Raw genomic sequence first — 17,838 nt, 5'->3', positions numbered from 1 at the left:
ATATTTCAACTTTTTAATTTACGATGAAGTCATCCTTTCACTCATGTTATACTTTTATAAGCCTCAGTAGCATTTCCCTCATTCTTTAGAGTTCTTACTTCTAAACTCTAATGAATCAGTGATGTTTGCTTTGACTTGAAATAGAGTAGGAAGAATGAGATTGTATATGGACCAAAGAATGTCTATGTTTGCTTTTCTTGAGATAAGTGACTTCAGAAATGTGTCCTGTGCCTACAGTCAGATTTTTTCTGAACTGGTGAATGTAGTTAAATAAGAGTTTTCTTAGTTCAATATCAAAGACTTTGAGAATTTCAAGGTCTTGGTTTCTTCTAAATTTGTCTTTTCATCCAAATGTTAATTTAATTTCCTGTTTTTTATTTGTTTTTAACAGATAGCAGAGTCCTATTTCCAGGAGGAGGACTGTATCCTTTTCTTAATTACAAGAAGAAATTCACAGATTTCGTACAGAACTTCCCATTTTTAAAAACTGAGATTTACATACAATGAAATGTATAATCTGTTGTTTTCACTGGGTTAATTGTTGTATGCACCAATGTAACCATCTCAGAAAACAAGATGTAGGGAATTTGTCACTCCAGAAAATTCTCTAGAACCACCCAAATTTGACCTCCCATGAACAAGCCCTAATTTTACCAAAATCTAAATATTTGTGTGTTGGGGGGAGGGGGGAAAGCATGTTGCCAAAAAAAAAAAACCCATTGAATTTTTTTTTCTTTTGAATTAAACAGAAGTACAAGTCAAGTAATATTCGTACGTTAGAGTCTGTCAAGCGTATTATACATAGTAAATCTCATAGCTGTCTTATTGTAGCTATATATCAGTAAAGGGAAGATTGAGTTCTTCACTAGTAATAAACAGAATAAATGTTCTCAAGGGAGACTGCATGTTAACTTCTGTATAGGAAAGATTTATTCCCTTAGCTTTTAAATTTTCCTCATTTGAAATTGTTTTTCAAAGATGGCCCAATATATACTCTAGAAAGAATGTATCGTAAGTATCTCTATTTCCCCATTTGTGTGATTTCTTTTTCCTCCTAACCTTATGGACTTTCACCACAGATTGAGGGATAAGCAGTTATCATCCTGAACCCTATCAAGTAAACTACTAAACGAAACTTCAGACAGTGGCAGTTCATTTCTAAGTATGTAGGAAATCAAATTCTTATGGAAGGGAAGCTAGAACTACCCAAATAAGGAGTATGATGTAGTGCAGTGCAGATCAGCATCAGCATCCCTGGGAGCTTCTTAGAAATGAAAATTCATGGGCCTTAGAATCAGAGCTGCTGGGGATCAGACCCATGAATCTCTATTTTAGCAAGGTTTTCAAATAATTTTTATGTTCAGTAAAGCTTGAGAAACATTGGTATACTTTTAAGCCATGCACAGAGGAAAATGGAATTGTCTCTGCTTCTCCCTGGCCTATTTTATGATTCCTGGCATATCTTTAAGACTACAAATGAGAGAGAGAATTAAACCTCTGAGTGATCATGGGAAGGACAAAAAGCTAAAACAGTGAGTTTTTTCTCTTCCTTCTTTCTGGGTCAACATTTAGAACATGGCCCAAAGGAACGTAGACAGTTGGACAATTTATTATGACCTCATATGATGCTAAATGTGTGATACAGATGGAGAAGGCAGCAGTTTATAAGAAAATCTACCAAAAAAGTAGAAGCACATAATTATGAAAATCACTGTGGCAAGTTAATTTTTTTTTTTTTTATGTATTCAGTGAGAAATAAGTAAAGGATCACAGGCAGTTGAAATCAGAAACAAACATTTGACTAGAGGGTAACATAGTTGCTTGACAGAAGGTAATTTAAGGAGAAGAAAAAAAGGGGGGGAAACACTTAGATTACAGGATTCCACATGGGTCCTATTTCTAATTAAATTATATTTAATTGACTCTCCTAGAGATATTATTAGCAAGCAGGCATTCCTTGAACATTAAAACCTTCTTTTTGTTTCTACTGTTTGCTGATAGAATAGAACCCAGGTAGCTACTGCATGATATGCTACATTAAAATTTACCTACTTCAAAACCAAGAAACCTTACTTAAGTTTTGTTTAAATTTAAAAGTATTTAGAGTCCTCTCATTTTTTGGCAAGCTTCAAATTTATCAACTGATATAGGACATTATTCTTTAGGCTGGATTTCTATTTTCCTCAAATTTTCTATTCAGATGAGAAAGCAATGAAATTCATTCAGCTGGAACGACTGTATCATGAGCAATTGCTCACGAATCTTTCTGCCATTCAAGAACAGTGGGGTGAGTACAGACTAACAGAATGTGGAATTATCAATAATCTAACAAGTTGCTCTCTAGAAAGTTAGCATATTTGACCTAGTTTTAGGAAATAGACATTTCTAGTCAAGTTAATGTTGCAAAGAAAGTAGCATTTTTACCGCAAGTTTATGTCATTGTAAGAAAATTTTTCTCTTTGTATTTTGTTCTTCATATCAGTGCCAAGAAAAGAACACTTGCAACTGTTTGCATTTCTTCTGATCCCTTTGTATGCCCTATTGGCTAATTTAGTCTCTGGGATAATATTTACTTAGAATGAAAAGTAATCACTTAGCTATTTCTGTGTTAACTTTGGGGTTGAGAAGATACTTTTGCATGATGATTTTATCAGTGGTGCCAGTTAACTATTTTTTCCCTCCTAAACATGTTTTGTAACAGCCAGTGACTAACAAATATTTTACATTTAGAAACAAAATGGAAAACTGTACAACCACATACAGTTACATCTTTGAGGAATTCAGAAAGAGGATTTAATGGTGAGGATTTTGAACGGCTTGCTAAATTTTGTACAACACATCAAGAGTAAGTACTTCAGTATTTGTTTACAATGAGTTGGAATAGAATATTGAAGAAGCACTGTAGCATTGAATATTTGAAATACAAGATTCATTTCTTCGTTTTGTTAATGCTTTCAACTGGAGAAATTAAAGTTGATAAAATGATCAGGTTCCTTTCTCAGCTTTTATCTGTTTCTTACACTAAACTCAGCGAAAGGTCTACTTTACAAAATTCAAAGCACCTTCTAATTAGAAATTTTTATGTAATTTCTAATTTTGATTACTTTTTGGTTAAGAGATTAGGCCATTCAGATGGAAAAATTTGTGTTAGGATTTTTTATTATAATTGTTTTTCAATGTTTGTATGTTTGTCAATGTTTCTATGTTAGAGTAAAAACACATTTTTAAGAGTAGTCTAATACTGGAAAGCAAATGCACTATGGTATTTAACCAAAATACTGTGGAAGGAAAACTCCATTTACCAGATAATTTTAAATTGTTTGATTTGTATCAAAGAGTTGGATTTTTTAAACTGAATATAGTAATAATAAAGCACTTAAATATATATTTTTTAATTCATTATTTGAAGACTCAGAATTTTAAAGGTGAGGGGACATAATAGTGATTAACCTAGTGCAGATTTCTGGGATGTACAATTTTCTCGTGTTAGTCAATTTGAACCTTTGAAACAGTATTTTTGTGGATTTTGCATTATAACCTAATTTCTTAGTGAGTTAAATAGGTTAACTTTTGACTTTGTAGAGGTTTTAAACAATGGAATCTTTTAAAATAGATAAAGGAGATTGTTTTCTTACTTTCAAAATTTCAATATAGACAATTTTTCTGCCCTTCCCATGGAACTAATAATTTTTTAATGTGTTACAAATGTTTTAATTATTTAAAAACAAATATTTTTTGAACCTAATATGAGCATGACTTTTTTTTCTTTTTTTTTCTCTTTTTAAATATAAGGTAACTTGCCAACACATAATTTAAAAGCTAGTCACATTGCTTCAGATCACTAGAGAATTTCTGGCTAATGAATAGTGGATGGTATAGTAAACAAAACCCCAAGTTTTTATGCTTTAAATTTGATAATTTCCAAAAATTATACTCCTAAAATTTTTAATATAAAAAATATTTTTGAGTTATACATACATTAAAGTACCCAGCTTGATGAATTTGTACATGTACAGATACATAATGTAACTACCAGTCTGACCAAGATACAGGACAGTCCAGCCCCTCAGAAAGCTCCCTAATTTGTGTACAAAGTCAGTACCCATCCCCCAAAGTAACTACTGTCTGGGTTCTATAACAGTGTATTTGCCTATTCTGTAATTTAATATAAATGTAATCACACAGAGTAGATTTTTGTATCTAGCTTCTTTTGCTCATGATTATGTTGGTGTTACATATTGTTACATGTTATGGTAACTTGCTCTGCTTTACTGCTGTGTGGATTCATTATATGACTGTGCAGCAATTTATTTATCCATTATATTGTTAATAGACATTTGGTTTGTTTCCAGTTTTTGAATTGTATGAATAAAATGGCTGTGAACATTTTTGTGTATGCTTTTTGTGAATATATGCATTCTTTTATCTTGGGTATTTCCTAAAATATAGTATTTAAAGATTACTTTTGTTATCCTTTTCTATGGATAATGCATATAAAATTATCTTCCACCATAATTTTAGACTATAATGGCATAAACTAAAATTTTAATAATATCTGTGAAATGCTCTTGAAATACATTATTAGCAAAAGGTTGACATTTCCCCCCCTAAATCTCAGTATTTATAGCTTCTATGGAGGTTTTCATTAGTTATTGGCCATCTAAGGAGATTAACACATGAGATAGCTGCACTTTGAACTATGTGAACCAGTGGTAATGTTTCAGCAGTGGAAATGTTCTGTGCTAATATTAGAATCCAGAGAAGCTCTATTTTTTTTTTTTTTTTACAGCCCTTTCAGTGGCATTTGTTTGGAAGCATATTGCTGCTGTAATTTTTTTTTTTAATTCTTTTTTTTCTCTCTTTTTTTCTACAGTCCTCTTTTATCCAAACATAAGGTAAGAGATTTTCTTTGAAAATGTCTATAGGAAAAATGTTGTATCATGTTTGTTGTATGGACTGTTTTAGAAAATAATGAAACCTTTCTCAAATTATTTTCAGCTTTCTAATTTAATGTAACAGTTTCCTCCAAAGTTTTTTTTTTTTCTTCTTCTTCTTTTTAAAAAACTTTTTAGATGGCAGCTGTACAGAAGTCCCTGGGAAGGAAATGCTTTACGCAGTTAATAGTATCTGAAGATCCAAAGGAAAGAGGAGCTACAGCCAAAGAGCCGGGTATGTTTTTAAATTACAGGGGGATATAAGAGATATGCCTGGCTCTTGTAATAAATATTCTACAAGTGTTAATCTGAGTTGCTGTGAAGGAGTTTTTTTGCATATACCTCTCCTACACAAATAGCAAAGCAAGATTTTTTTACATTGTGTAATTCTATTTTTAGATATCTAGTAGTAGGAATGATAAAATCTGAATTCTTATAAAAACATAAAATTATTTCATGTTTTCAGTAGGTGGTTATATGTGTCTAACAGAGTATGACAAGATTGTACAAATAAGCTCTGAAATAGAATTGGTTTTAGTGTATTCAGACATCCCTTTCTGTTAAAAAAAATCAATTTTTGTACAAACTTTATCAGAAATTTTTTCTGTAAATCTAGATATTATCAAGATAAGCTCTGTATCCTTATAGTTTATCTATAGTAATTTATTCTCTTCCTTTTTTTGTTGACTAACATATGGTATACTTTAATTTGTACATATATATTTCTATAGCATTCATAGTATATTTTATAGCACTGTGTCTTATGTCAAAAGTTAAAGATTTCTAGAAATTTTTTTTCTTACAGTAGTAATGTATGTTCATTATAAAAAATTTAGAAAATAAAGATAAATAAATATGTTTTAGGGCATTTATTTTTCCTTGTTTATGATTTTAGTACTAATTTATATTCCTGGGCTTTATGTTCCTGGGCCTGAGAGCCCTGATAGTAAACAGGCAGCATCAGGTCTTTTGACTTGAGTTGCCTGAAGAGGTAAGATGATGACGATGATGCCTGCAATTTCACTTGCTTTTTTCTCTTTACGTTTTTTCTCCCCCAAATCTTACTTTATCCCCTCTTCTCTTATGAGGCAAATTTGGGTTGCCTTAGGTCAATCCTACTATACTCTGTTCTTCCTGTCTCTTTTTTCCAGTCATTTTTATTTTGGAAATCAGAATACAATGAGCTTCATAAAAATCTTAGGGGAAAAAGTCACAAAATAGTCCCCTAGTTTGGGTGTGAATGGGTCTCTTTGCTGTGCACATTGGGAAGAAGGCTGTTATTACATGCTGATTGTTTGAGTCTGACACTGCCCAGCACTAGCTTGGCACTACTTCTAGCTTGGGCTCTACTGCGAGATAGGTGGCACAGACAGGAAACTGAGATACCACGTTTAAGCCACTTGCTTGGTGCTTTGATTCACAACTAGAACCTGGGTCTTCTGGTTTCTAATTAAATTACAGCATACTTCTGCTAAGTAAGTTGTGTGGATTTTCAAACACTTTCACAATGAAGACATTTCATTAATAGCCATTTTATGGGGAGGGTGTGAACTAAATTCTGGAGAAAGAAATCTTGCCAAGTCTGATAAAATAATATCTTTTAAAGAAAAATGTCAAATCTCTCATAATGAGCCTACTCAGATTGGTTATTCTATGAATAAATACATAGAAATGTAAGAAAGAATATGGGAGAAAGAGAAATATGAAAATATTACTTTAAATGATTTGTATTTAATATATTGTCCTTGTTTTACCCCATATTCCTTATTTCTAATGTCTTACATGTTCTACAGTGAGACTTTCCCTTTTCTTTCTCTCTACATATCTTGGTCTTAAGCTCCTTATATAATAAGTAACTTGCTTTTTTGTGTGTGTGGTGGTTAAAGACACTGTTTCTGGAACCAAACTTGTCTGGTTTGAATCCTCTCTCCACTACTTAAAGTTGTGTGACCCTAAGGGACTTCCCTGGTGGTCCAGTGGTTAAGACTCCGCGCTCCCAATGCAGGGTGCACGGGTTCCATCCCTGGTTGGGGACCTAAGATCCTGCATGCCACATGGTGCGGCCAAAAAAAAAAAGTTGTGTGACCATAAGCAAGTTGCCTAATTTCTCTGTCCCTCCCTTTCCTCAGCTCCAAAAGGTGGACATTAATAGTTCTTACCTCATAGGATTCTTATGAGGATTAAATTAGTAATTTCATTAAAGTTTAGAACAGTACCTGGCACAAGGTAAGAAATATATGTGCTCACTGCTCCCATTACTCTTCCTCCACCACTTCCTCCTCATGTTATCACTACCCCCTACTACTAGTATTCCATTAATGTTCTCTATGTGTTATTCATTGCTACTTTTCTAATTAATCTACCATTATTAAAGTCTTCAAGTAATTTATGGAGTATTTTATATTTTCAAAATACTTTTATGTATATTATCTCATCTTTTCCTCCTAACAACCAATTTAAGGTAAGCTAAATCATTTTAAGAAACTCAAGGAAGGTAAGTGACTTATTCCAGAACAGAACTAATTAGAACACAAAGCTAAACCCTATTTTTCTGACCCTGAAGCCCATGCGTTTTTATTAATTTATATTTTAATTCATTTTTATTAAGTAATATTTTATATGTAAAAATAATATGAAACATACATACATTTTAGCAATTGATAGAAAAATGAAGACCTGTGAACCTTGTACCCAACGAGGAACTAAATAGTCAGTTCTGTTACAGCTACCTTTGTGTTCCTCTCTATCCCATCACCTGCTTCACTCCACCTCTGAGGTAACCATTATCCTGAGTTTTCTATTTATCATTCCCTTCCCATTTTTTAATCAACTTTATTGAAGTACAATTTCCATACAATAAAATGTACCCATTTTAATTGTATAATTTGATGAGTTTTGACAACTGCATACACTCATGTAGCCACTACCCCAGTCAAGATATGGAACATATTCATCTCTCCAGAATCTTTCTCCCAGCCCTCTTACACTCAGTCCCTCCCACCTCCAGTCCCAGGCAACCCAGTGCTGTCTCTTATTATCAGTGGGTTTTCCCTGTTTTAGAATGTAATATAAGTAGAATCGCTCAGCATCCTTTTCTTTTTGAGAGTCGCCCATATTGTTGTATGTATCATTAATTCATTTCCTTTCATTGCTGAGTAGTATTCCACTTTTTGACTGTACCACAATTTGTTTATCCATACACCTGTTGATAGATATTTGGGTTGTTTCCACGTTGGAGATATCATGAATAAAACGGTAGGAATTTTTTTTGTGGATACATGTTTTTATTTCTCTTGGGTAAAGAACTGAGGGTGGAGTCATTGGGTCATAGGGAAGGTACATGTTTAGCTTTCTAAGAAACTGTCAAATAGTTCTCCAATGCTGTTGTCCTATTTTATACCCCCACCAGCGATATATGAGAATTCCAGTTGTTCCACATCCTTGCTGATGTTTAATGTTGTCAGTCTTTTTTTTTTTTAAGTCATTTTAGTGGATATGAATGTCATTGTGGTTTTAACTTGCTTTTCCCTGATGACTGAGTGTGTACATTTTTAGTTTTGAATTAGCCTCTGTAGAAGTTGTACTAATTTATACTATTACCAACAGTTCAGACTTAATTTAGGCACATTTCTTTCCATCTGCTAAAATAGATATTAACATTGAAAATTTCTTTTTCAAGCCTGATATCACTCAGATGTTTTTACCTGATGATAATTAATGAGATACTCAGAAAATATAAGAAATGTGTTAATTCATGAATGCTTTAGTCTCACATCATGTATTGTATAGGGGATTTTTCCCTAAAGAGAATTCATGGGGGAATGGGAGATGAGAGAGTAACGCAAAGGTATGTGCATTTGTAGATCAGTTAGAACTTAGGTTTAAGTCTAACTTCTCATTTTAGAACTACCTCTTTAATTTGGTATTATTAAGTATTTGTCATACACTCAGCTTTTATTCCATTTTTATTTCATCAGAGTAGAATTTTTTTTTAGTACATCTTAAGTCAATGCAATAGGGATTAGTAAACTTACCTCACTAGATCTTTGGGTTCAGGAGAGCCAATTAACAGAAATTCATGTTAATATTAACAGAAACATTAACAATAAGTTTTATACTATGATACATACTTGTAGAAAATTCAGAAAATATTTTTGGTTAAACATAGTGGATCAAACATTTACTTCCACTTTTTTTTGGAACACTATTAAAATATCTGAAGGGAATCCTTAAAGGCAGAAAGCCAGAAGGACAGAACTGGCAAGGAACCAGCAGCAGATATGACATCCAGAAAATTTTGGAAGCTGGAAAGCAGATAGATGGGTGACACCTGGCTTAACATACCAGAGAAAGCCAAAAACTAAGTGTCTACAGGGAAAAGGTTGATTTCTGCTTGGGAAGGTTTGGGAATTGGAAGCACAGAGGGTACCTCTAAATTTAAGGGTTTAAGGTTGGGCTAAAACACTGTACAAGAAGCATTTAGACCTTTATATTCCCCTTCTACCGAATCGGAGGCCTATTGGAAGCTAGACACAATACAGCAGTGCCTTCAAAATTGCGAGAGAGAATGATTTCTAACCTAGAAAACTTTACCCAACCAAAGTTGTAGTCAGGGGTGAAGAAGTAAAGACTTTCAGATGTGAATAATCTTAGAAAGTTTACCTTCCATGTACCTTTTCTTAGGAAATGTTCTACTAAGAGAGAATAAACAAAGAGGAAGACCTGGGATTCAGAGAAAACAAGGTTTCCAAAATAGAGCCAAAATGAATTCCTAGGATCACTGGGAAAGGAAATTCCAGGATGATACCTGTGTAGCAGCCCTGGAGAGGAGTTCCAGGTCAGGGACTCAAGAAGGATATGTTTTAAAACTAATGGATTACCTGTTGGTACATATGCCATAGTTGCACATCTGTCAGAGTTTGAAGACACATAGGTAAAGTTTTTTTTTTTTAATGAAGTAATGAGGCAGTTATCAACACCAAGGAAAACAAAGCATAAATGAGAAAGGAAGACGTATCAGAGTACATAATGTGGGTCAGTTGTGAATAATATTTACAAAGCCATAGTAATATAAACATTTGAATATTGATTTGCCCCAGAATTGTGTTGAATTGTAATGGGAGCTAGAGGAGGAGAAAGAAAACATCATTGTTGGGGAAAGGAACCATGAGAACTAACTCTCTTCCATAGTGGGAAGTCAGTACGTGGTCTCTAAAACTGAAAAGTCAATAAACAACAATGTAAGTCTTATCTAGAAATGGAGGGTAAATATGAGAGGAAACAGCTAAAGGAATTGAACAGTGGCTGCACCTAAAGAGCAGGAATCAGACAGATGGGAGGGTGAGGCAGCAGACTGTTTTTCATTACCTGTAAAGACAGGTTTTAAGTTTTTCCCCAAAAGCATGATTTGGTACAACAAATTATAAAATAGCATATATTATGTCTGATTTGGAGACTGAATATCTATTAAAAATATCACTTAGATTTTATATGGCTTCAAACAAACTATAGCTACTCTCCTGATCTAGTTTGAAACTCTTGCCCTTTGCATCTTTAATTACTACTTTTTTTCATATTTTATATTGTTTCTAATAGTGGAACGAAGCAGCTGTTTTCAGGCCAGTATTTTATAAGTAATACATTGTACCTATGCGTAGTCTTTATTACACACCACTTAAGTGGTATCTTGCTTCATTAGAAACAGTACTTAAAATGATTGTATTTTGTCTAAGTAACTGTAGTCAGCCACGTCACTTTCTACTCATGTAATGGCATCTCAGGCTGATTCTCTAACTTTCCAGTCACTTAGAGCTATTAAATAGTCTCATTTTGATTCTTTACGACTTAGTCCTATTCAATTCCAAACTTTACCATAACACTTAAATCTCATTTTATTCAAAGCTCTTCTCTGTCCACCAGCTCTGCAGGGGCTGGGAGCATGGTCTGCTCTCTGGTGAAGCTAGCTAGATTAGTGCATAGGACGGAATGCAGGCTATGGGGATGTGTGGTGGTTCCGGCAGGACCGACTGAGGAGGCGCTTACTTCCAAGTTGCTCTCCTAGACATCTGTGGTCCTTTAGGTAACTGGCCCTCAGCTAGAGACAGCACACCCCGTTCCTCTGATGTGGGGCCCTCTCCGCCCTGTGTTTATGCTATTTACTCTCTGAATTCTATGGATGTGTTTTGAGGGCCGTCTTCTGAACCTTTGGGTACTGGGAACTTGTGGAGGAGAGCTTGGCCCCCTTTCCATCTGGCTGGGGCCCTCTTTGCTCTGACGTCCTGCATCTTAACAGAGAGGCAGACCAGCAAGCTCAGTGGTGAAGCAGACAACCTAATGGGAATTAAAATGTCCATGTGTTTTTTTTTGCAGTCTTCCAAACTTTGAATGATTCCTTGGGGTGGGACAAGACAAAGAATGCTGTACTCTCCCCAAAAGAGACCTATTTTTCCTTGTCCTCTCCTCATCTGATGTTCAAGTTAAGGCCTTGGGGGAGGTAATACGAACTCTAATAAGCTCAGCAGTGCAGAGGTGAGGTGGCCAGCCTCCATCCCTGATTCTCTGAAACCAGAAAATGGCATTTAAGTTCTGTCTTTTCTTTGGTATGGTACGTGCTGCCATTGCCAATTGGTAATTATTAAAGTACCAATAAATGAAAAACCAGGTAGAATATAATCATCATTATATTTCATCCTTGATTTTAACCTTTGGCCCATGATTTGTATAAATTAAACAATATATGACACAAGAAAAAGTTAAAACTCCTGTGGTAGTTAGGAATGCTTAATCGACCAAAAACTGAATCATGAGCAAGCTTCCCTCTTATCTACTAGTTTATGCATTCAGTATATATTTTGTGAAAGTTTTTAATGGTTTAGTTTTAAAGTGAAAGAAAAGTATTTTAAATTGTTTTATTTAAAATAGAAATTGAAAGAAATATTAAAATTCCAAACCCATTTCTGCCTGGTACCAAGACTTACGCTTTATACCACTACCTTTGACTGCCTCCCTTTAAGAAGTTACAAGTAATTTTCCAACACATTAATTAAGGATGTTATTATTAAGGATATTATGCTTAAATAAATTTGAACAGAACAGACTTATGTTCCTTAGTTTAGTTTTAATAGATCAGAACCAGTATTGTTTTTCTTACACTTTAAATTATGTTACTATGGGTCATCATGTAAAAATATTTATTTAATATACCATGTCTTAAATACACTGAAAATAATTTTTCTACACTTTAAAATATTCGTTTAAATATACACAGCCAATAAAGCTCAGAAGAATATCTTCTAAACCTTTGAAAAAATGACTTTTTCAATTATAATGAAGACTAAATTTTATATTCATATTTTAACATGTTTTTGAATAATCTCTGTTAATTTTTATATCTAAAGGATTACTTACTAAATGTTTAGGATGTTTCCTCTACCTAAAGACACTATTATCCATCAGGTAGAATTTCCATTTCAGAGGTTTAGAATATCATTGTGTCCCACATATTATTCATGTCCTTTCTCTTCCCTCCTGTACAAAGTTCTGTTTTGAATCTTAAAACAACTTGTTTTCCTTCGTTTTCAGAGAGTGAAACTTGTCTTGGCATGGAATCAGGAAAAGAAAGCCACCATAAAAAAGAGACCCGGGAGAGCAGTCCCTGCTGTAATCAGATGGCAGATCCCCTGAGCCTTCCGGTAACTGCAGGGAAGGGCCACACGGAGGAGCCGCCCTGCAGCGCTGAAGCCACACTGGAGCTCCACGCCCTGCCCTTGGAGTCGGCAGGGAGCAGGTCTGGGCTACACTCTTCAGGGAATGCTTGTGAGGATGACAGCCGCTTGCAGCTGACTCCGTCAGACGCCAGCCAAGATGTGGCCGAAATAGAGGGCATTGCTAAGGATCCTAAGGTTTCCAGCGAGTCAGTGATAGAGCCACTGATTTTACCAGGCTCTGACCATATACCTCCTGCGTTGATTTCTGAGGGTAAATACTCACAGGCGCAAAGAAAAGAACTCCAGTTGCTACTTCAGGATGCTTCTGAGGCGTTGCCCACAGACCAACTTGAGAACAATGAATTAAATGAGCTGCAGCAACCTGATCTCACAGACAGTGATGGAAAATCACCACAGGGGCAGACTGACTCAGAGGGCTCTGAGAGTGTACTTTGCGAAAATAATCAAGTATCTGATTTAAGTACAGTGCTTCCAGAGGTGTATATGGCCCCAGAGGAACAGGGAGATAAACACGAACAAGTCAGTAAGGAAACAGAAGACTATTTGAACAGCCTTTTAGAAGGATGCTTAAAAGATACTGAAGATTCCCTTTCATATGAAGATAACCAAGAGGAAGACCCTGATCTCCTTCAAGATCTTTCTCCTGAAGAAGAATCCTATAGTCTACAGGAGAACCTGCCTTCTGATGAAAGCTGTCTTTCTCTCGATGATCTTGCAAAAAGGATAGAGATTGCAGAGGTAAATTTGAGATTTAATATAAATATGATTTAATATAAAATACGATTAAAAAGATGAAATTTGAAAGCACATATATGCTAAATATTGCCTTGTTTTTGTAAATTTTCCCTGGCCTCAAACATGAGGGGGAAATTTAGTTAACATAAATTTTTAATCATTATGTATTATCATGATGTTTATACCTCAAAAATTATATTGCATGCCTCCAGTATAGTAAGCATTATGTACCTCATTTTTCATATTCTTATGATTTTTATTTGGCAGTCCTGGGAATTATTAACAAGATAAGATTAGTTACATTCTTGTAAGGAAATCTTATTTTTCTTCTCATGCATCTAGAAGATAAAATATATACTCACTGTTTCTTCTTATTATTAATGTATTTTAAAATTGTTTCAAACAGTATAACAGAATGAAGGAAACATTTTAAAATACAAGAAGAGTAGGAGATACTGAATGGATTTATAAGCTCTAGGTTTGAACAAACTTAATACTTACTACTTGACTAAGTCAAATATTACAAAGAATTCAAAGTTTTAAAGTTTCTCTAAACAGTAATTAAGCTAGTCAAAAACCAAAAAAGGGAGCAGGAGAGAATATCAAGATGACCATCCTCCTTAGTTTGATAATACAATTTTTTAAAGTTCAGGGGGGGGAAAAAAAGCCATACCAAAACTATAGCGCCTCAGGAAGGCAGCCTGACATAGTGGAAAGAGCAGAGTCTGGAGAGCCTTAGTTCAAATACTGACTCCACCAGTTACCAGCCTTATGGAGTTACTATCTAACTCTCTAATTCTGTTTACTTCTCTGAGAATTAGGATGCTAACTACTTTTCTTCTTCATCTTGTATTTTTTTCCAAGTAAGCTTTTAATTTAATTTATATCCATTGTTTTCTAATTCTGCATTATCACTGGAAAAAAAAAACCCATCAAGTAGAAAATGGAAATGTAGCAGACAAAATAGACAACAGAATACATATGAAAATGGAACCCTGTGAAAGCTTTCTAAGATGATTACTGTTACATGACTAGCTTCCTTTATTGCTATTTATAGTCAACTCTCCATCAACTATGATTTTTATTCTTAATTTTTTTCTTGACAGAATTAGATGAAATAGTCATTCTTTTGTTTATTTTAACTAGATCTTTTTATTGCCATTTATAGTCAATCCTCCATAAACTGACTTTTCTTCTTAATTTTTTCTTAAAATTATTTAGTAGTGCTTAATGAGTGCAGAGTTTCTGTTTGGGATGATGAAACTTTTAGAAATAGTTTTGGTGGTGGTTATACAACATTATGAATGTAATTAATGCCCCTGAATAGTGCACCTAAAAATGGTTTAAATGACAATTTTATGTTTTATATATATATATATATACACATATTTTTAAACCATAATTTTTAAGAATAGTAAAAAAAAAAATTTAAATAGAGCTAATAGTATAACACTGGACCTTCTCTTGTTTATTCAGACCTCTGGTACAGGGAATTATCAAAGCAGAAGTCACAACCATATTCAAATCTAGCTGTAATACCAAAAAGTTACCATTATCTGACTGCTTATTTTCAAGTTGAATCAAGCTGACCTTATGTATGGTCTAATTTTGCTTTTTTAAGTATAAACTGCGAAGAAGGACCAGAGTACTCCTGTTGAGTCTCCCTGCCTTAAAGGGCATTTATGGTGGGGAATTACTGTTAAATTAACATCGTACTACAACTAAATGGAATAGTCCTTCCTCAAACTTGTAATGTCGGTTTTTCCTGTAGATAACACCTAGCTAGAGGTGGAAATTATATGTTATGTACATTTTAAAGTTGTCTTTCCTGTGAAGTTACTTTTTATACATGATGGTCCCCTTTCCTAAAAGTCTATTGGTCTGTTAAGTTATACTGTTTTAAAAACCCCAAAAGCTACATATGACTAACAAAACTGGTTTACTTTCCTATGATAATGCTAAACAGATTGTTCCTGAATACTTCCTTCTCTGTTCTGAAAAATATACCTTTAATAAAATCTGCCTGTGTCAGGAAAAGTTTTAAAATTTCAAAACTGGAAATCACTATGCTTACTACTTCCTTAGTATGCTAAGAATGAAGTTTTGAGCTAAGTAAAATGTCCAGGTAATAGTGGGTTTGCTTATAAGTACAAACTTCTTGTTAATCCAAACACTGTTTATTTCGTGCTTTCAATGAAATTGTATTAGGGATATCTTCATGTGTCAGGTGCTGAGGATACAGTGAGGAATCAGATGCAGTTCTTGGCATTTGGGGACTCTCTGCTGCCACATTTGTCCATACTTTTGTGACTATAGGATACAGAGCATAATCTCTTAATAACGAAATAATGTTCACAAATAATATTTTTCCTGCCCTCAGGAACCACTGAGGCTTGTGAGCCTGCTTTCCTCCACATCACTGTGCTATCCTGTGAGTCCTTCTCTCCCAAATCTATCATTTCTTCCTGTCAGTGACTCTGCCCCTTACAGATTTCCTTACTGCTTGTCACTCTTTCTACCACTGTGTTTATGGTAGAATATAATAGTACATTCTCTCATTGCCAGTTTTCCCCTTTTTTCTTGTATCTCTGTTTTCATTTTCTTGTCACTTCTGCATTGCTCAACTCTGGCTTCAGGGGAACTTGGCCTTGATAACCATTACCAGCACGGTGGAAGTGTCTGTTATGTTTTTTTTAAACAATTAGTTTCATCACATAAAATGAAGTATTTATATAAAATCATATAGAGAACTGAAAATATGTACACTAATTTAATTCATTAATATAGAGACATGTAGGGGACGTCCCTGGCAGTCCAGTGGTTAAAACTCTGGGCTTCCACTTCAGAAGCCATGGGTTTGATCCCTAGTCGGGGAACTAAGATCCCACATGCTGCATGGCACGGCCAAAAAAAAAAAAAAAAAAAAAAAGAGACGTGTATAAATGAAACTTTTCCAGGTTTGGGAAGCTTTTTCAAAACCAGAGTAATTTTGCTAAGTAAAACGATAGCTTAATATCTGAAGCATTGGTGTTCTTTCTTATGTAAAAAAGGTGACATACTGTCATCAAAAGTATAACCTCTACTGTTTTAAAAAAGCATCAAAAACATTTATGCTCATTTCATAGATTTTTGTTTTTTTAATATTTTATTTATTTATTTGTTTATGGCTGGGTTGGGTCTTTGTTGCTGCGCACAGGTTTCTCTAGTTGCAGTGCGCGGGCTCCTCATTGCGGTGGCTTCTCTTGTTGCGGAGCACGGGCTCTAGGAGCGTGGGCTTCAGTAGTTGCAGCATGCAGGCTCAGTAGTTGTGGCACATGGGCTTAGTTGCTCCGCGGCATGTGGGATCTTCCCAGACCAGGGCTTGAACCCGTGTCCCCTGCATTCGCAGGCGGATTCTTTTTTTTTTTTTTTTAATAATGTGAGGGTTTTATTTATTTATTTATTTATTTATTTATTTATTTAGTCTGTGTTGGGTCTTCGTTTCTGTGCGAGGGCTTTCTCCAGTTGTGGCAAGCAGGGGCCACTCTTCATCGCCGTGCGCGGGCCTCTCACTATCGCGGCCTCTCCAGTTGCGGGGCACAGGCTCCAGACGCGCAGGCTCAGTAGTTGTGGCTCACGGGTCTAGTTGCTCCGCGGCATGTGGGATCTTCCCAGACCAGGGCTCGAACCCGTGTCCCCTGCATCGACAGGCAGATTCTCAACCACTGCGCCACCAGAGAAGCCCCGCAGGCGGATTCTTAACCACTGTGCCACCAGGGAAGTCCCCATTTCATAGATTTTTAAGAAAAAAAGTTTATCACATGTGGAGTGTCAGCAAGTTAGAGAGATTCACTTATTTATCCCTTCGTTAAGTAATTTTTATATGAGTAACTTCTGTGTGAGTGCCATGATATTACAGTTGCAGTGATTAAAAATTCAGAGAAGGATGCTCTATGTATGAAGCCTCAGTCTAACAGTTGTCTGATGGCAAGTGTTATCTGTTTGCTGAATTTGAGTATCCCAGTTTTTAGAAAAAGATGACATTTTATCCCAATACCCATAATATGCTGACATTATTTTAATGTCAGAATCCAAACCCCTTTTACCCAGGAACCTAGTAATGCTAATAAATCATTGACTTGCTGTGTTCTGGAACCTGGGAGGGTTGCATTATCTTCTCTTTAAACTCTTTAGCTGTTCCTAGCATCAAAACCTTAGAGAGGAAATATGCTATACAAGTTCAAGTTGGCATTAGGATCGAACCTCATATTGCTAATAAAAGTCCACTCAGCGTACAGTAGGCTGTCTGTTACATGTGTGGGGGTGAAGGATTTGTTTTGTTTTCTAAATAAGTAACACGTCAAGTATTGGGTAAATCTTACAAAAGGTAATCTATTCACATTGAAAATAATCATAGTATGTAATTCAGAGATCCCTTTGTGAGCAGATTTTAGCAACATGAT

General features: G+C 34.9%; 1 protein-coding gene across 3 annotated transcripts in view; it reads left to right on the top strand.

The window, feature by feature from the left end:
- CNST (consortin, connexin sorting protein) overlaps nucleotides 1-17,838 on the top strand; it is a 129,829-nt gene that overhangs the window by 87,795 nt on the left and 24,196 nt on the right. For all 3 annotated transcript variants that reach the window (XM_028162631.2, XM_007167175.3, XM_057557639.1), the window contains 6 exons: nucleotides 392-422; nucleotides 2,201-2,287; nucleotides 2,731-2,845; nucleotides 4,874-4,895; nucleotides 5,073-5,169; nucleotides 12,516-13,399. In XM_028162631.2, the coding sequence (XP_028018432.1) occupies nucleotides 392-422; nucleotides 2,201-2,287; nucleotides 2,731-2,845; nucleotides 4,874-4,895; nucleotides 5,073-5,169; nucleotides 12,516-13,399 (1,236 nt within the window). The remainder of the gene's footprint in view (nucleotides 1-391; nucleotides 423-2,200; nucleotides 2,288-2,730; nucleotides 2,846-4,873; nucleotides 4,896-5,072; nucleotides 5,170-12,515; nucleotides 13,400-17,838) is intronic.

The sequence above is a fragment of the Balaenoptera acutorostrata genome, chromosome 1 (genome assembly GCF_949987535.1).
Source record: "Balaenoptera acutorostrata chromosome 1, mBalAcu1.1, whole genome shotgun sequence".
NCBI classification, from domain to species: Eukaryota; Metazoa; Chordata; class Mammalia; order Artiodactyla; family Balaenopteridae; genus Balaenoptera; species Balaenoptera acutorostrata.
This window is presented reverse-complemented; position numbering and strand designations above follow the sequence as displayed.